The 21,098-nt window shown below is 35.9% G+C and overlaps 1 protein-coding gene across 2 annotated transcripts in view; it reads right to left on the reverse strand.

The window, feature by feature from the left end:
• SLC4A10 (solute carrier family 4, sodium bicarbonate transporter, member 10) overlaps window positions 1-7,802 on the reverse strand; it is a 123,162-nt gene extending 115,360 nt beyond the window's left edge. For both annotated transcript variants that reach the window (XM_010567631.1, XM_010567638.1), the window contains exon 1: window positions 7,506-7,802. In XM_010567631.1, the coding sequence (XP_010565933.1) occupies window positions 7,506-7,586 (81 nt within the window). In that variant the 5' untranslated portion in view covers window positions 7,587-7,802. The remainder of the gene's footprint in view (window positions 1-7,505) is intronic.
• Window positions 7,803-21,098: the final 13,296 nt, after the last annotated feature.

Raw genomic sequence — 21,098 nt, forward strand, 5'->3', positions numbered from 1 at the left:
ATACTGGAAAACAACTGACCCTGTGGAATGCTCCAGGGAAAGACATGGCAACTGAGATATCTGAAGGAGATCTGCAGTCCTGTGCTGAGATTGATCAAGAGGTCCTCTGACAAGAGACTAGGAAGTTATAAATACACGTAAGTTCAAATTGAGCAGAATTGCACTAGGAACCTGATGAAGCAAAGAAAACCCTGCCTTCATTAACACAGACATCTCCCAGAGTGAGGGCTACTGAGCATAAAGTGCTTCTTGTCTTGGAAATGATGTAACTCCCTACCATTTTCTGAGAAGAGCAGTGTTGTTCCACAATTGTCTGCTATGTCAGTGTACATCACTATGCCTATCCCAAATAAGTAAACTGTAAACCAAGAGAGGAAGATACATGGTGATGAACATGCTGAGAAGGCAGGAGCATCCATTATGGGAACAGCATCAGCTCCAGGGCTTAACCAATTTACTTTATAGGATCCCTGCAGCCCAGCTCTGTATAGAAGCAGGTGCCAAAAGCGTCCAAAGCCAAAAGAGCCTGAATCTTGTTTGCTATGACTGAATAAACAGCATACGAGACTCTTCAGTTCACCTGAAGAAATTTTATGCTGTGCATAGTGGAAGATAAAGGTACTATTCTTTACGTTCCTATATTAAATTAGAGATCTACAGGTGTGTACAGTGTAGCCAAGCAAAGACAAGAAAATTAAAAGGAAATTAAACTAGAAATTGATAATGACAATTTTATGGACATAAAAGGAGGCCCATGATGGAAACAAAGTCTAAGCGATTACCAGGAAAATCTGTTTATAGCTGATGATACAGCCATTGCTAAAAATGTAAATTTAATCCTGTCTCAGCAACTGCAAAGGATACTAAAAAGGAAACAATTTAACACTTCTTATCTGTTGAAGCAGGCAAGAAAAGGACCCAGCGCATGTCTCAGATCTGTGCTGAGGTTGCTGCTGCTGTAGATGTTCAGGACACAAGGCAGTGCTAGTAACTACTTCTGACAGCACAGATTACATCTCTCACTGACATCCACAGCAAATAGGCATCTTTGCATTAGAAGTTAGATGGCTGAGAAATTTCAGCACATCTGCACCCTACAAAACAGAAAACCACTCAGGAAAGAGGAGAAGAAGAGCAGAAGGCAGACTGGGCAATAACCAAGCCCAGTGAGTCACTGCAAGACACTCACTAGCAGCAATGAGAAATTCACTCACAACTACGCGCAGAAGAACTGGCGACAGTACACTGAGATCTAACAGAGGGGACAAGTCTGGCGAAGACAACGAGGCAACCAAGTGCCTGGAGAAAGAGGTCATCACTTCCTCCCAGAACAACTGAAGAATGCCAAGACAGCTTTTCGGTTTTGTATGTTTCACATTTCATACGTTAGGTACACTTAACCAGCAATATCCAGCCACCTCCATTAAATCCTGTGCCCTGGTCTTCTAAGAAGTCTTATTTTTGACATGTATTAGCACAACTACCTCAATGGATATTCTAAAGATAAGATCCAGTCACAGTTAGCAGACACTAAGCTTCATCCCTAGTAGCACTCACAGAACTAGGTCTACGCTTGCCATGTGCAACCTAAGCACCCAGGAATAATCTTCGGCAGAAGATAAAATGCTATACGAAATCACTATATTACTGGCATTGTTATGAAATGATCATTTTGTATTTTCCATATGTATTAAATTTTTCTAATGATCATTCAGTGTACTCCATTAAACACGTTACATGCCAGTCAACATTGAGCTAACACCAACCAACCTCCACTTTCTTATATACTAAGAGTTGCCTAAATTTAAATTTTAAGTTGTGATATGCATAATCGCTGTTTAAGACACACATAAATGCATGAAGTCTAAAATTTTATATTCACCAAAGTTTATTCCTGCAACAGGACTAGAAAAGTTAGACAAACAATGGGGAGAAGAAAAGGGGAAATGGAAGTCTGATTTTTTTTCCAAGTTTAAAGTATTTCAGATAACCTTAGCAGGAAAATAGAAAATAAACACTTAAATATCTTTAAGAATTGAATTCAAGAGTGACATCAGCTGGTATAACCGACCTGCATGGCTAACTCTCAGACAGAAACCCCACTAAAGCATAATTATCCGCCTCACATAATAAGCTTGACATGAGGTCTCCACCATGCAAATTCCTATCTCCAGACTCCACACCTGAATAGAATTGCTCAATTGCAGCTCCCCTTACTAATGCAAGGACAAGGTATTTTTCTGCTGTTCTACCTGCAGGATTCAGGCATAAAAGTGACACTCCTTTTCCTGGAAAATTCTAATCGCAGGATTGGGACATTAAACTGATATTGCTTTTGTTAGAATAGTTTTAATTGCATTAAATGTGGATGCGAACCATATGGGTATGATTTCTTGCACATATTTTAATGACTCTGTATGTCTGCATAAAATCTTTAATAAAGAGAATTTAAACAAGTGAACTCATTATGTTATCAGGAGAGCAACAGATGAATCTTGAATCATTGAAGGCTCTTATATACGTTTTTGTTTTATTTAAGCTGCCTGGGGGGAAAAGGGAGAAGCTATTACAAAAATGAGCAAATTTTTACAATACCTTGACACTCCCTCATGTCACTTAATGCCTGTTTTACATTTTCATTCAATGCACCAAGCTGAATATTTTTTATCAGTTGATGGTTGCTGCATCAGTTGAGAACATTTGAGAGCTCTGTGCATGCTCTGAGTTTCCACTAGAAATTAACAAATCATTTTTGGTGAGTTGACTAAAAACACAGCTTATGAATCCCTGGAGTTCATGTTCCCCATAGTTTACCTTTTCTTTTTTTTTTTTTTAATTAGTGATATCATACTAGATGATATCTTCTTATTCAGTTACTTTAAAATTTGCTTAACTCAAAATATCAAAGCTTAACCTCTCCCTTTAGGAGTTATTCCCTGCTTTTATCAGTTGGCATTGGGGAACATAGATTCCATATAAGACATTCCAAAACAACAGGAGGTTTCATCACTAAGACAACTGCTATAAATTAAGCAAAGCTATTTTCAAAGCTTTTCTTTTCCATAAGATTACCAACAAGTATTAGTATTTATAATTTTCAGTGCATTCAGTCCTCATTTTTTAAGGATCCCTGTCCAAAGTTTCCCATATTTGACTGACTAGTTAACAGACAATCCAAATTTCCTTACCAGATAATGTGATTCTGCCCCTCTACTCAGCCTTGTTGAGACATAACTGGAGCACTCTGCCCAGTTCTGGGCTCCCTTCTTACAAGAGAGACATGGGCATACTGGAGTAAGGCCAGTAAAGGGCCACAAAGGTCACAGAAGGAGAGCGTGAGACCGCTGGGACTGTTTCAGCCCAGAGAATAGGCTCAGAGGAGTCTTATCAGAGCGTACAAATACCTGACTGGGGAGGAAGTAGCAAAGGTTTGGCCAGACCCTTCTCAGTGGTGCCCAGTGACAGGGCAAGAGGAAATGGGCACAAAATAAAATATGAGAAGTATCACTTCAACACAAGAAAAAACTTGATCCCCTTAATAAAATGGAAATAGCAATATTTCTCCACCTTATCATCAGTCACATCTTGTTATCTCTTACTGGTATATAATTTTTTTTTAATTATTCAGGAAAGTGATGCTCTCCCTTTTAGGGTCACACTGAAATCAGTATGGCATAATGGAAAGCATTATGTAGGTTACTCTGTAGTTTATATTTATTTTACTAATTAATCTATTGGAATTTACCAGAATTATGGATCAGCTTCTACTTACACTTAGCTTCTACTGAAAGAAATTCTCATGAGACCAAAGACCCTGACCACAGTAGCGTAACAGCACTCATGTTAATGTTTTTTTATTAATAACTTTTATTGAAAAGTCAAGCAAAATAAACATGGTCTTGCAAGAAAACAAGAAACAATATGAACAAGTCATATTATTTACAAGAGAGAGAGAAGGAGGAAGAATGAACCATAGCTGGGACTGCTTCTTCTCTCCAAAATGCCATTCTAAGTAATGCATAACCATTCTCTTTCACTGCATTAATATGATCACCTTCCCTTCTACTCCCTCTTAGGTGGTCCCACCTCTATAGGAATCAGTTGGGCTAATTATGACTCTATTTTTTTTTTTTTTAACAGATTACTGTGGCAGTATTGTTGCGATTTATTCACATTTTCATATTGTACCCCAGCAAAACTCATTCAAATAGTCCTTATTCAGAATGATCATGTGGTGATATACTTGGAATGCTAAATGGAATAGAGCATCCTTGGAACACTCATCATTTAGCTATATATTTTGTGACCCTGCAGTTAGCTATATTTATGCTATGTTACTTTATGTTTTAGACCTTTCTGATATGCTTATACTAAGCCTTCCCTAATTCAGGTCATTAGGCCCAATGACTTGGTATATGAATTAAAGTACTAAACGAGGAAAATTTGACCAGAGAATAGGATCATCTCTCCGGAGGAAGACTAATGTAGGACAAAAGGACTTTAATTCCTTCAACTCACTCTGAAAGTACTTTTTGCTTCTAGTATTGTTTTGCCATTTGTGAATGTTTGGCCACGATCTCCTATTTGTCCCAGTGTTGCCATTTCCTTAAAAACTGGCACTATAACATATGAAAAAAGTCAGTAGTGTGGAATCAGAACAGCAATCAGTAATAAGTAAAAGCACTACACAACTGAGTATGTGCATGAGTGTGAGCATTCATGTTTAGAATTGGTAAATGACACAAATACTGGGCTTCTTGCCCAACTTGCTAGTTAACACTGTTCCTAAAACATCCATACAGAGCTTTGTTTCTTTCTAAGACCTTTATCCTCAAGTTCTGTAAATAGGAACGTTTAAAGATAGGGAAACACATACTCACAGATGTGTATTCATTATGCACAGTCAAGGGGAAAGAATTCTTTAGTTAGATCCTTCTTTATGCAGCATTCTTCAAATACTGACAGTTGCAATCAACTTGGTTTGAAGAGGGATGGTATAGTTTTAAAGAAGGCATAAAAAAATTCTTGTTGATACCAGCACACTGCCACTGGATTCAATGACTCCAAATTTGTGCAACATGTCCAAATATCAGCAAGTATATTTTAAACCTGTCTTTTTTGGGTGATGGGGGGGAGGGTTAAACAAGCAAAATGGTTTGTAGTTTTAAGTTTTCAGATCACTTCAGTCCGATTGCCTGCTCTCGTGTATATCTCTACCTTGCTGCAATTCCTCCTCTTACAAAAGAACTTCATTTCCTTAATACATTCCTTTGGGGTATTATTCTCTAGTCCCTGCAAGTGAAGAAGGACCTGTAACAGGACTATGTCCTTTGAGTGAAAAACATATTCAAACTCACTTGCAATAGTAATAATGCAATAACATTGTTTCAAAATGGAATGACCTATACACACACTTCCTCAAGCAAGCATTCTTCACCAATTTATTTTCCTCAGTAGATACAGTTTCCATTCTAAACAGGCCACAATGGAAGTCTATTGCACTATTTGGAGATAATTATCAATGATACCTCTCAAAAACATCCACAGAATGCAGTTTGTAGAATTAATATAAATGATGAAATACAGTCCAAGATAAGCACATGACATACTGCTACAGCTTCCAGTTACGCAAAATTCCATGGGGATCTAATTATTTTAAATGAGCAAAGGAGACTTCAGGAACAACAACAAAATACAGGTAAGTCAAGATTTTAAATTATACTTGAATAAGGAAAACAAAGAAGCTGGGGGGAGGATTGGTCCTATTAAAAAGTCCATAAATATCCTGCAAAGCACCAAAACACCATGAAACCAATACTTTCAGGAATTTCATTCCAATGCCAAGAAACAGAATGTACTCATTGTGACTAATACATTAAAATACTGAAAATAAATTCTAACAGATTAAAAAGATCTTGTAGCAAGTGAAAGGTATAGTTAAACCATTCCAAACCTACTCAAGCTTAAGAGTAGGGCAGTCTTTCCCCATTATTAATAAGAATGTAAGCTGGATAAGTAGACTGGGAAACCATAAATTATGGCCAGTAAAAGTAACAAAACATTTTTTACAAATAAGTTTTTAATTAAAAATGAAAAGACAGCCATTTTTACTGAAGCAATTTGCTGCATATTCTTAAGTTTGGTCTTCTGTGGTCTCCCACACACATACGTTTCCAACAAAATGTTATTAAATGGGGGTGAAACCAGAATACAGTTCTAAATGCAAAATCAAATTCATGTTTTACATGTTTACATTTCTAGGCGGAAATATGAAAATATTTTTAAATCTTGATCACTTAATGCTGTGCTTTAGGGTCAGGAAATATCGCTCACTCCTGCCCATCTGCAGTCCAGTTACATGTGAAAACTGTTGTTCCACAAGGGTAAAAAGCAAGCAACAGAAAAATTGCACACTACTTTCAGGCTTCAGCTGAGCTTTTAAAACACATGGCCAAACACGTTGCCATGGAAATGTTCTGCAAATATATCCAGAATTTCTTAAGATGGAACTGAATATCATTTTTAAAAATAAACTTCTACCATTTCAAATATAATTGCTCTATGATGTATTTAAGGGAAACAATAGCTATTATCTAGCATTTATAACACCTAGGTGATAACAGTGTCTCCAATTCCATTTTGTGCTCAATACATGAAATTAGGCCACTATCTTCCTATGTAAAATACCCATACACTTGGGGTTTATGTACTCTGACTTTCCTATCCATCACCACAATACATTAGCAGATACAAAAGTATCAGCCTTGCGATAAAGTTGGCAACAGTTAAAAACAAAAAGGATGATGCATGCTTCAGTAAAACGAACCTGGTTTTAAAGAACGTTCTAAATATTTAAGTTATTAATCTTCTCTTTTACAACCCATTAGTATTTGTATGTGTCACTGAGTGTAATAATTAAAAAGGGGAGAGTTATCTTGCCAAACTTTCACTGTTATGATCAGTGAGCTATTTTTAAAACTGATTTGAAATGAAGAAAAAAAAAATCTACTACTGCAAAATGAAGCAAGATCTGTGCCTGCAGAATAGCTCAGTCCTGTTACACAATGTGATACGTTGTTTTAAATAACCTGCCACTGTAGGTAAACAGTTGCCTTATATTGCGTTTCATACCACAAACACACACATTCACAATAGCTTTGCGTGCTGTGTAAAGATAAAGCAAAATAAAAATGCAATACAATCTTGTCATTTTACTTTACAGCAAAGGTATAACCTTTTACCACGAATTAGTCAAAGGAAATCATATTCACAATAAAAACAGGTTGAAAATATATATGGAATAAGCTTACATTGTTCAAATAGCAGTTAACAACACATTAGATTTCCAAGATATACATTGCTCTGCTTATGTAAACAGTCTACCCTATAAATCCTGTAGCAAATGCAACATGAAGCAATTACACAGACAAAGAGATTGTAAATGACCTAAAACTGTAAAACAAACCCTTACGTTAGAAATATTAGTATAAACTATGAGGTCATACCTGATGACTTAGAGACTGTAATGTCTCACCGGTTCCGAGCTGCATGACCTTTCTATTTCCAGAGACCCCCAAAAATTGCATTTCCTGTCTTACAAAAGTACATCACAGACCCATCTATCTTTCAAAATCTTCTGGGCTAGTGAAGAAAGCATTAACAGCCATTCTGTCTGTCAGTAAGTGCTGGAGTCATTACCCTCAAGATATCAGATCTTAAATATAGTTTCCTCTGCGCGATTACAGACATCCAGTAGTCAAGGAGGCTGACACAGCTATATCACTGATGCTGCTAATGCCATCTGAAAACAGTAAGCTTACTGCTTAAAGCAATCCTGCATCATCCAAACAGAACAAGCCACATCCTTCAACTCCTCACTTGCGTTTTTTTATAAAACCTAGCGCTGCCATTATAGATTTTGTTTTCATCTGTGGTCAGCTAAAGGAGAAATTAGATATTATGCAACCAGCTTTGCATTAACAAAAGAAAAACAGCAGATGAAGTGACATATCGAGGTTATCAAATTTTGCTTGCATGACCACTCCTCAACGAGCACTATCACCGTTCAGGAGAAGCATCACAATCTGATCCAAAGGAAAATTACCAGAAAGAAATTACAAACAATTCACAGGCAACAAGGCATTTAAATACCTCTGTGGTAATGAAACAGGTATTTTATGCAGTCTTATGAATCCTAGTTCCTATTAAATTAAAAACATTGCTTGCCTAAGTATCTTTAGTGTTTATTTTCAATAAATTGCATGATCACTGCATTGTTTCCATTACTCCCTGCTAGCAGCCAGAAAACAGCATGCCTTGAAAATGTGCCAGTATTATGACAGCAAAAATGTGTTTTCATATCAAACAAAACAATCATGCATGAATTTCTTCTGATACAAGAGACCTTTCAAGCTAACAAATGTACAGTATCCTCCTTACTAATTTTTAAATTATTAAGACTACAACATAATAACTGGACTTTTTATTAAAACACATACTTGATACAAGTGAAATTGATTATTACAAATCATTATTTATATTTATTGTTGCTATCATTATGGCAATAAACTTATGCAAACAAAAAAATCACTTCACAGAACTAAGACAAAACAGTGCCACCAATAAACTGGAAAGAGTTATCATTGAATAGCTCCTCTGAATTCTAGACCCAGAGAAAAATCACTCGTGTTCACACAGTGAGAAAGCCCTGTTGAGGCACTCAGTCCATATGCTTCAACACACAGGAACATCCCCTCAACACATATTGAAATATATTGCTACCGGTCGAATTTTACAGGCAAATAAAACTTGGAGGAAAAAATCTTCCCTAATTTAACTACAGCTGCATGTTATTCAAATGAATTTGGATGTCCTTCTTTTCTTTGAAATATAAGCAGAAGCTGCAGCTAGAAGTAAATGGTTCTAAATTAATTCACCCAGACCCTATTCTGTTAGTTTAGCATTATTATTATTATTATTATTATTATACTGTTGTAGTAATTGCTCTTTTGAGTAACTTAATCAAATTTAGCTTATAGTCATTCACATTATAGCACTGATAAAAGCAAACTGGTCTCATCCATGAATATCACATATTTCCCTTTAGAGACAGAAACTGTCTGCTATCAATTTTTAATTGATTCACTTTATACAGTGTGCAACTGCCTCAACGTAAGGACGCTACACCTACAGGGAAAGGAACTTAGCCACACATTTGCACAGGGTCTCCAGTGATGTGTCCTGTAGCCTAGCAGAGGCCAGTCAGTGAAGCCCTAGGAGGCTTTAAAGCGCAGTAGGGAACCAGTTCAGGCCAGACTTGACACTGCTTTTTATATTCTCCAAAAGAGTTACTCTTGAGGCCCAACAACCCGACACTGTCTTTTTACTGCTGATGATAGCGGCAGTCTGGGTGCCACTTTGAACATTGTGAATGTTCTCGAAAGCTGCCACCCTTAAAGTTTTTCCAGAGTAATTCATTAATTCACTTTCAACCTAGAAAATATTATTAAATCTAAGTGCACAGGATGTAAATACATACACACAAAGATACAAAAGTCCTTTCAAAAAATAGACATGGGTGATTCAGCAGTAAAAGAAGGGGAAAATAGCCTTCCCTGCATCAGTATACCTTGGGAGATACTCCCATTTCAATATTTTTATTTCCAATGGTAATTAAAAAATATATATATATATATATACCAGCACCAAACACTAAGTTATTTACTCCTATGCAAACATTCAGTTCTGCAATACTATATTCTGATCAGTAGCTACTTACAACTACGTAAGGGAGTACAACCTTGCATCTGTAAGTTGCTGGCAACCACTTCCAAGTCCCCACAATCCACCTACGTAGGATACGAAGGCCAGCAAGATGGTAAGAAGTAACCAAATAAAAAACATATGTTGCCAAGGCACCTTTCATAAATATTATGTAGGCTCTCTCTGTGCAAATCTTGTACTACATCATGATCTCCACTCAAAGAGTGAAAAACACAAAGCTAGGAGCTATAACCACAGCTGTCAGAAACATCACTTAAGATTTATTGCTCACAGACAGTACATAATCTCTCCCCCAGCTGGACATTTGAAGAATTCAAGAGCTAGCAAAAGACAAGACAGAATACTATTTTCCTGAGTTAGGTTAAGATCTCAGTACAAATTATAACTGCACTCAGAAATATACAGGTTTTTTTTTCATGCATATTATCCCAGCTAGTGGAATCTTTTACCAGAAGTTATTCCATGTTTTTCCTCATGGCAACACAATTACTATTTTGCAAAAGTGAAAATTTTAACATTTCATTAGCAATGTTAAAACAGAGATAAAAATCTCTCTGAGGGTATAAATACAATGCTATTTTATAAAGTATAGATATTTATTCTGAGAGATGTTAAAGCAAAAATCTGGTATTACATTCCCTTTAGAATATCAGCAGGTATCACTTCATACCATACAAAACTCAAAAATATAGTTTGCTTCCATTTCATTTTTCTTTACAGGAAACAAAGAAAGAATAAAAAAAGAAAAAAGCCAATTCAGAATTCCTGTGGATTATGCAAGGTGAAATAATGGTCACTTTGAATCTATCACAAATCAGCTTCATATCAAAAAGACCTGACCTAAGCAGTGAGTAAGCAAACAACAGAAGCTCTGTCACTCCCCTTTTTAAATTAAATTTAAGTCATGTTTGCTAATACTAATGAATACATAGAGAATGTTTGAGATTAGTGAAAGGTACTGTAGATTGTAAAAGTAAGGTGAGATGATATAGTGCTGTACCAAAAGAGCTAGAAGAACAATACTAATGCATATACCTCAGCAGCATTTCGGGGGATCAATTTTACTGTATATTTTTATTAATGACCAGAGCACCATTTGGGTTTGTTCAAAGATTTCTGATACTGGAAGGCGCTGATAATATATGAGGAATGGAACATCACCCCGAAGACATGGATTACCTTTAGGACCACAAGAATAAAACTGGGGTAAAATTTAATAATGCAAAATGCAAAAGATGTGAACTTATAAATTATTAAGTTTCTGCTAAGAATTGAGAGCTCAGCAGTCGAAAATTACAGTGGATGAAACTGTGGGGACAAAGCTGATCACGGAGTAATTATGAGCTACCAACAAGATGTCCCTATGGAAATGAAATCTTAGAATTATCAAGGAAGATATTTCTAGTACATCAACGTCAACATTAATGCAATATCTTGAAGCTCTATTAAAATCTTGATTCTGATCATCTATGCCTAAAAAAACAAATTCAAACTGCAAGAGATAAAGGCTTCTACAATGGTCAAGAAAATTTTGAGAAGAAACTGAAAACATTTCCTTTGTTTAGCTTAACAATCAAAAGACTAAGGGGGAGATCTGCCTAGGTGTCAAGACAGAAGTGCCAAGGAAGAAGAAAAAATATTCAAATAAAAGAACCATTTTGGAACAAGCAGAAATCCATACAAACTTGTCATTAATGTTTGGGGGTTTTTTAACTACAAGAGGTTGAAGGTCTACAAGAGCGGAAAATCAAACTCAAAGATCAAGAGCATGCCTTTCACTCCTATATTTCTACAAGAGACAATCATGAAAATGCAGACAAGAGAAGAAAAAAGAAGAAACTTAAGGTACAGCAGAACTGGTACCAAGAGCAGCACCTAAGGAAAAAAGCGGAGATTGCCCTGGAGCTCAACGTTGATTGGAAATAAATTTAGAATCCTGAATCAAAAAAAGTAAACAAAAAAAAACCCAACTCAATTACAGTTGGTTTCTCCTGTACTGAAGACACCAAGCTTTCATCTCAATATGTAGAATGGTATTAACAATATAAATAGCTCAGCAATTTCTCTTAACCAAAATAATTCATCAGTACTTAAGTTTCAGCTGATTGCTCACATCAACACAGATTAAAAAATATCTTTGTACTTGAGTGGAATAAGCTCAAAAGTAATTAATGATAGCCCATTCCCCTTTAATCCTAACGACAGGACTGTTTCAATTACCTTTCTCTAGTCTACATATGTATCTAGTTCTCCCGTGAAATTACTGGGAGGTTTTTGTTGTAAATACCCTTCTCTAGACAAAAAGGAATACCATCTAAAAGATACAAGTTTAAATTTAATTAACTGAGTAAAAACTTGTTATATTTTATGGACATACTTACTATGTTCTCTCAAATGAGATACTGTTCAAAGACTCTCCTTTTGTGATTATTTCAACAGGCATTACGTAAGTCTAATCAGCTCATCTGTGGATAACCATGACTGTGTTCAAAGGAAACTCAAAACATTTATAAAACAAAACAGGAAACAAGCAGAGGCAGACCTGAACCATGGCTACACAGCCAAAATTTGTATATGAACTGCTTGGTTCCAATTCTGCCTAAAAGTCAATGTAGCTGTATCAAAACCTGCCTTTCCAAATACCCCACTGTCAGTGTTGCTGTATCGTATCACTAAAACTCAAGCTTGTACCTCAGACCAGTCCCTGATGATCCAGATCACTGCAATACAGGTTGCCAACAAAGTGGAATAAATGTATAATACACAGTTTAAAAACAATGAAAAGAAAGGAAGATTTCTATCCAGTATTTTACCTTTAAAAACAACTTTAAAATGTCCGGCATCCCATTTCCCAAAAGATAATATAGAGAAAACAGACATCTCCTTTCTCTCAGACTGCTGAGGAGCAATCCTATACTTACAGTGTATGTAAGACATTGGTTACTTATATTTGTTCTTGGAAAAATACAGAAAATAAAAGAGTACAAAATCTCCTCAAAGTTTGCAATTGCACATTTATTTTCTTAGCAAAATTATATTTACATAAATCATGTGTTCTAGAAAATTATTTGCAAAACCAGATTGAAATTATAACTTTTAAACGTGTGTCTAGAAGGTGAATAGGTTATATTTAAAATGACCATGCCTTCCTTTTCCGACCTCAAAGAAAGCAAAGCTTTCCACCTTTTTAAGCATCTCAGCAGTACTGTAGCTTGTGCCATGGCCTGGGAAAACCTTTCTCCTTTTTCTAACTAAGGACACAGCTGACTAAGGGCTTAACTTGCAACCATTGGGGATGCTAGAATCCATTACAGGAAAACACTTTCCTCAAAAAGGTGATGATGGAATTTGGACTCCATGTTGTACAGCACAACAGAAATTTCTTTTCCTGATATACAAAGAAATAACAATTTAATCAAAAATGCTGGAATATGTTAGCAAAGCAAGTGCTACCAGCCTTCCCACAGAAGGAAGAGCAGGACAGGTGATGCTGCTCTGGGTATCTCCCAAATATTATACAATACTGAAGCTGCAGTTTAGTTATATTGCACACCTCTTACCTTCCTTTCTTTTGATCCTTTTAATCTCTCCCTTGTCCCTGAAGAGGAAGAAAAACTTCTTTTTCTTAAGAAAAATTTGTCAGTTCACTAATCCTAGCTTCTTATCCGCCTCAGAATAGATCTGACTTTTCTAAATATTTTGCATTAAAAAGTTCTCTTTCAAAGAAGAGAAATGTTAAATTTTGACATATAATTACCATTATCCTCTCTGCTAGCAGAAAATGATGGCAAAATGCCAACTTGCTTGTCTGCTACAGATAAGACATTTCCAAGCTTCCATCCTTCCCTTTAGAGAAAACAGAAGGGGAAGACCAGCCAGGAGAAAGCCTACCCTGTCAGCTGATCCTGTAAGAAATAAAATTAATATTCTCCTAGCAGAAATCATTTTCCTCCGAGCCTGAGGTAAATGATATGCCTTACCATATGTTATGATGGTCCTTTCAAGAATGACAAATTTGATGAATTTTTCCTGGATGGTCTTTCTCTCATCCAATCTCTTCTCATCACCTCCAGCTTCTGCTGCAGGCAAACTCTCAAGAGGCATAAATCAGCATAGCATCACCAAATTATATAACTCCTACCCACTGGGGATTTAGCCTTTTCTATTTCAGACTTAGCACAAAAAAGTGTCTGTATGTTCTTCAATAATCTTTTCAATCTGTGTAAAGCTTCAGAGAATTACCCTGACACATTGCTGAGCTTCGACACCTATACAGCCATTGTGTGCACTGGATTAAATTATAGAATTAGAGATACTAACTATATAAACCAGACAAATTCATAGATACTGATGGATAAAAATGGGGAAGAATATAATTTCTTAGAACAATTCAAAATGCTTTAAAAATCTAATTGCCCATATACTTTTTAAAAATATTTAAAACACAAACTGAAACTTTGCTTCAGTTCAAACAAGGGCAAAAAAAGGCAAAAGACAGGTTCAGGCAAGTCTCTTGACTGTATATAAAAATATCAGCATATTGTTACTTTGATTACAAACTCAGCCGTGCACTTCTCTTTAGTTTACCCATACTTCTAAGCAATCAAAATGTTTGAATACCTTTGCAAATCCCCAGATACCAGCTTACTTGCACATCATTTGTGCATCACGGTCCTTTTGAAAGTTTTACTTTTATCAGTAAAATATAGACAGGCAGAATAGATAGATATAAATACAGATGTTTTAAAAATCCATCTACCCACACTTAAAATTTTCTCATTTGCTATAAAATATACTGATTCCAAATGAGAATGAGAATAAATAAAGATCAATTTCAGCCAATATTACTGTCAAAACTCATCCAAAAATAAAACTGCTGGACACATCAGTTACCCCAATATTTTCCAGGCTGTTTTAAATGCTTATTTCAGTCACGTAAAACAAGTGGTTTTGTATGCTTAAATATGAGAAGACAAACCTAACATTGATTATGCAAAATACCATTTGGGGTCTTAGAAGATTATAATGTGGGATGAGAATTTCAAAGGTTGGGAGGGAAGGTCACTGCTTTGAAGGGAGGCAATGGGGGAAAAGAGCTGTTACAAGAGTGTAACTTAGGATTAGGTTAGTAGTCTTGACAAAACCACGATGGGAAGAAAGCAAGACAGTAAAAAGTGCTTTATAAATGCAATTTATCACATAAATATGTAACATATCAGACAGATTACTACCTAATTTTATCACTTCTACAGCTAAAAAAATAAATAATAAATAAAATTATCAACTACTTAATTCCAAAATCAATTCTGAAAAGTGAGCTCTGAAACAAACATTTGCTTTCTTGTGAAGTTAACAAAATGGTGCACATGGAGAGCAAACAGACTAAGATTAACTGCACCAGCTCTGTCTTGCCATCCTTCCTCTGGGAGGGGACGCAGAAAAGCTATTCAAGCAGCACACACTTCACTATAAGCTAACTGTCTTATTTATGACTGCCCAAGGCCAGGCATCCACAGCCTAAACAGGCACTGGGTTGGGGGCAGCCACCCTCTGGTAGATGTAGGAAGAACACAGGAAAGGGAGAAGAAAGAAAAGTCCCCCCAAACTAGAGGCAGGCCCCAAAGCTGATGTTGGGATGCTCTGGATTAAATTATAAAATTAGAGATACTAACTATATAAACTAGACAAATTCATAAATACTTATGGATAAAAATGGGGAAGAAGATATAATTTCTTAGAACAATTCAAAATGCTTTAAAAATTTAATTTCCCATATATTTTTTAAAAATATTTAAAACACAATTTTACACCCAATAATGCAAGGACATAGATAAAAATGTTAAGATCTCAAGGAAGAAAAAAAAAAGCCAATGATTGCTTCAAAGATAGAAAACTGGGACAAAATGCCCATTGGAACATATGGAGTCTCCCGCAGGAGCTTCAAAAGTCAGACTGTGCATGCTTTTATATTTAAACTGCCTTTCACCTAACTACTTCAGTACAAGACACTTGCAAAAGAGTAAAAGTGTAAAGGACAAAGAAAGATAAAAGAACACTGAAATGAATAAAGTGTAATACTTAGACACATTCCAGTCATGGGGACTTTCCTGGTTTTGAAGGTGGTTTGGTGATTTTTCTATATGCTTGTCTTACAATAATAAGCAACAGTAAAAAAACAAAACAAAACAAAAAAAAACATATCAATTCTTGTGAATACTAGTTCTATTAAACACTGTTTCCCGCTTTAAGTAAAGGGAATATTGCAAACACCAGAGTGAAATTGTAATACCTGGAGTGCAATAGCAGGTCTCTTGGAATAGCCCCATTGTAAAGACTCTTTACCCTTAAATAAAAATATTAACTGTGGTGCTGTGTAAATGTTAACTTTTTTTCTTTTTGCCAAAGGTGCAAAGACTTTTATTTCCATGATTCTTCATAGTCATTCTCTCTCCGTATACATAAACGAGGAAAGTGTATCATTTCTCATCCTAAACTATTGCATGAACTTGGACTGCCTGACAGATTTTTTGCACATTACACACAAAACATAGTTACTGTTTGACAGTTTAAAACCTAACTGACCAGATCTATCGTGGCTAAATATACCCAGGATAATAAACCTCTCCATTTGTCCTGAAAGAGAAATTCAGTATCAGCCAATTTCACCCTTTCTTTTTCATCTCCCTCAGAGAGGGAGAAAAACAGTGCTGGGACTGCCTCCCCAGACAGTGACATGGCAGGCACAAGATTCCTGAATTAGACAATTCCTTTCCTACTCTCATCTCCCTCCAGTGATCATCAGTGGAACCACCATAAATCCACCACAGCCCTCTTTCAGGCCTTCCTGCTCTCTTAGAGACTTACTGTTTTCTAAGTTGGGGAGGAAAAAAAAAAAGCAGATGAGTTTGGAAGGAAATCCAAGGCTAAGTGAGAAAGAAAACATGTCAGTCTGCTTCTGCAAGCAAGCAGTCATTACATGCCTTCATAATCTCCCCTGCTCAAAACCCCTTTTCAAACTTCCTCTTAGGTTACAGCTATGAGCCAATTTCCATACAAATTTCAGAGAAAAGGGTAACGACAAAGCAAGGGAATTGTCACCACAAGATAGTTGTCTAGCAGTCTCATTGTACTCCTCAGAGGGTATGTGGCTTCAGCCTGTGCTATCTCCAATGTTTCAAAAGACATTACCATACATACTTGGACTAAAACCTCATCACTGAGTTCTCAGACCAGACTCAGGAACTAAATGAAGGCCCATACCAACACTAAATTTGTATTGATAAAAAGATGTGACATCAATCCATCAGAGAAATATTCAGTGACAGGATTTCCATTCTTCCCCTCATTCTCCAACATCCTCTCTAAAATATGTGTCACTGAGGCATAAATGCTCTCAATGAAAAAATGTTCCCAAATTTGATACAAAAATGTTATGCTATTTTCTCTTTGTTAGAAGAAATATTGACATTTAATACTGTGCAATTCATGAAAGTACATGGTTAAAAACTGACTTTGAACTATGTCACCTGTAGAACAGTCTCACATTGGGAAATGGTGCTAGCTCTACTATCTGGGACTTTCAAAACTCAGCTGGATAAAATGCTGTAAATCTGCACAAAGCAACCTTTTGTTATCAATGCACTAAAAAATTGTACTTAGTGTCACACTTCATTACTTGTTTAGCCATATCATGTGATACACTGAAGTCTCAAATATCAGGTAACTTAAATACCTTACATGAATATGGGACCACATCACTGTAACACCACCAACCAATATAACTCCTTAAATTATTTTCGTTCTTGGATTGGCTTAAGGTAAAAAAAAAAATAAATGCAGTTTACTATGAAAAAACTTTTAGGAAACAAATGCAAATTTTAACACTGCCTGCTGTTTGCAATTTTGTAATGAGATAACATCATGAAGACATTAGTCACATAGCATGGAATATTGTAACTATCAAGCTTGTTTTATATAAATTATTTGAATTCTAACAGATAACCTCTAAGTTTTGGATTTAATTCTACTTTTATTACTTAAAAACAAAAGGTAATGAAATGTTTAAGGACATTAATTAGTTAATTCATTAACTCATTAATTTGAAGAGTTTTCAGATAAATTTCTAAAAGCTAGGGGTTTCAGAAGTGAAGCAGAAGATACAAAAAAACACATAAAGATTTGAGTTAGTTTTAAATAACTGGAATTCTAACTTCATTAAGTACATGTAAGGAATAATATTTTTGTTAGTTCCTCCCAAATCTATTTTTCAAGAAGTTCTTGACTGCCTTGACACCACAAATTTCACCTCAGATATAATCCCAAGAACACCTGTGTTATTTCAATAGTCTGATTATTCTCAGATCACTATATAATACTTCTACATAATGATTCTTCATCAAGCCACGAACCCAATTTTTGTTTTTAAGGATAAGTTCTACAGTTTAACATGCTCCATGTTGTGTGCAAACTCAAAGGAGAATAGTATGTAAACGGAGAATCATGAAAAGAATCACCTGACACACACTATTAGTAAAAGTTTTGAAGACTTCAACTATCTACAGCATTTTCCAATTGCTGGCCCAAGACAACATAAATCTCAATAGCAGCCTTGTCCCTACCCTACAAAGAAAACAAACTTATTTTGAAAACAAATATATGGCAGCCAGCACCCACTTGGTAGCAAGCTGATGAGAGACCTCTATCTATTATTTCATAAGTTCCTCCTCATTATTAAAGTTTTTACTTGCACAACTCATGCAAAAGCCAGTTTACCATAAATCATTTTAAATACCACAGCTATATGAATCCCTATAAATAACTCATTCAAGAAAGTAATTAGCAACAAAAGATTACAAAATTCACTCAATAGCAGAAGTATTTGGAATAAACGCAATAGAAATAATTCATGCTAATGTAAAAGACAGTACTTTGCATTATGAGCCAAGAAAAGCAGTTCAAACCATATCATAAAAAGAAAATTCTCATAAATGTTTCATTTTTTTTAAATTACTTTCTTACTTCACTTAGCCTCCAGCAGCCAATAGACCATAGTCTTATATATAGTCAGAATATTCTAAGTCATCAGAAACCACTCATTCACTCAACAAGGAAAAGAGAAAGGTGGCTAGGGAAACCAAATCAGAGCTTGAATTTAAGGTAGTGTTTTATCTGGGCCTGTTGCCTCTTTCTCACCTTGAAAACCAAAAAATGTCTTTCACCATGAGGAGAAACAGAATTAGTCTGACTAGAAGACATGAGTTCTCTATTCAAATAGATGCTCCATGTACTCACCTCATTACCTCTCCCAAGAATACAATGCCTAAAAATGCATTGTAAGTAAAAACCTGAATCTCTCATTCCTAGCACCGTCATAATCTAGTTCAAGAAAAATGCATTGCTCTCACTTGCTCATGTTCTCAAGCCCCTCTACCAACTTGACATTCCTAAGTCTAAGCCTATTTTCCAGGTCATCAGTATGACCTTTGGGCAAAGCCTTACAGCCACTGGTGTTTATAGCTAGGCAGCATTATGCCCACGTGGAAACTTATACTGTCTCTTGCTTTTGCTACCAGTAAGGTAAGCAAATCCTTTCGGTCTTCTAAAAAGAAGTTCCAGACAATTTCAAGCTTTACAGAGACATCTTCATGTGTATTAATCATACAGGATATTTTGGAGCACTGGGCACTCCACCCAGATGGTGCACAAGGCAACGCCAAAGACTGACCACCAGCCTCTCAGATGATCAGGAAGCCAAAGATCCTCATAAGGTACCAAGCACAACAGGCCATTCTGGTCAGAGAAAACAGAAAACACATTGACATGACAAGAGAAACGTCTATTTCCACTCAGCTCAACCTTTTTTGCAGTTCCATAGTTTTTCTTGTACATGATTTCATTTCTCTTAACCCAAGACATACTGAACTTCAGGCAGCTATCAGAAGTATTAAAATAGCAGGTTCTTTTTAAAATTCATTTTTCAAGCAGCTTAAAAAATTAGTATTCAACAGTTACCTTCCTGATTTTAATAGCTCAAGTGCAGAGGGGGTTTAAAGAAATACATGTATGGCATTTTATTATTATAACAATAATAAAGGACTTCCGGTTTGAACCAGTGCTACCAGCAAAGCAATGAAAGGAGGTGAAAGGCACAAAAACCAGAAGACAGAGCCAAGGTTTTCTTTTGCTTCCTCCCAGTGGGGGACCCTGGACAGGCTCTGGGACACCTGGCATCAGCAGGGTCCCAATTTCTGTTCAGGTTCATGCATTCTTTTCCCCCCAGGCAGAGCCCTCCCAGGGTGCTCCTCCTGCTCCTTTCCCAGCAGACTGCTGCTTGACCTTCCACATTGAGCACTACCCCTCTACCCAGTCTGTCAAGCTAGTCCATATACTAAATTAAAAAATATAGACTGTACTAATTATTCATACAGTCCAGTCTGACACATTAGATTGAATGTCATGGTTATCCTGAAGGTAGAAAATGTTGAGTTTTACATAACATGTTCATTAAATGCAGTGAACTAATTAAAGTATGTTAATTAGGTAATAGACAAAAAGAACTTAGTATTTGGTAGAGACTGGTCACTGTTAATACCTTGTATTGTGTTAATACCTTGGCCGTATTTTTATGCTTAATGAGCAAAAGGAAAAGCTGATTATTCAGAAAAAGAAAAAAAAAAAATCACATGTGTTACGTGTTGGAAAAATAGCCTCAGGTGACAGAGGAAATACATACCAAAGGAACTGGCACTCTAACAAAGAAAGTATCATTTCAAACCCCATAAACAACCTGCTGTTGCTGGGAATTTTACATATTCAGATTCTAGGAAGCAATACTTAATACTTTAAAAAGATGTTAATAAAATAGCAAAAATCTGATTTCATTTGCACAAGTAATCTGTTCTCTCTGTACTATGTAAACATTTTTCCCAGTTTTTTACTTTCCATTATAAAAATTGAGATCAAGGCTTTCCTATCAAATGCTTTAGTTAGAAAAACAACTCAGAATCAAGAAATTATTAATTAAACTCCTACTCACAGAGGGCAAATGTTGGTGGGAAATATACATACATATGCCTGGCACTGGGAATAAAGCCCATGTAATGCCCTATATGCACTTAAAACATACACCGGGCTTATGTTAAAACTTTTTTTTTTTTTCATTCCATATCTTATCACCCTGTTTTTCACTTGATTTGAAAGGGCATGACCAAACCTAGAAAGCATTTTGATGTACATGTTAGAAAGAAAAAAAATCTAGTTAGCACACTCAATAAAACAAAGACCTGTACTTTCTTCAGAAGACAACTGGAATAATT

This window comes from Haliaeetus leucocephalus, unplaced genomic scaffold (assembly GCF_000737465.1).
Source record: "Haliaeetus leucocephalus isolate CR32 unplaced genomic scaffold, Haliaeetus_leucocephalus-4.0 Scaffold1, whole genome shotgun sequence".
Taxonomy (NCBI): domain Eukaryota; kingdom Metazoa; phylum Chordata; class Aves; order Accipitriformes; family Accipitridae; genus Haliaeetus; species Haliaeetus leucocephalus.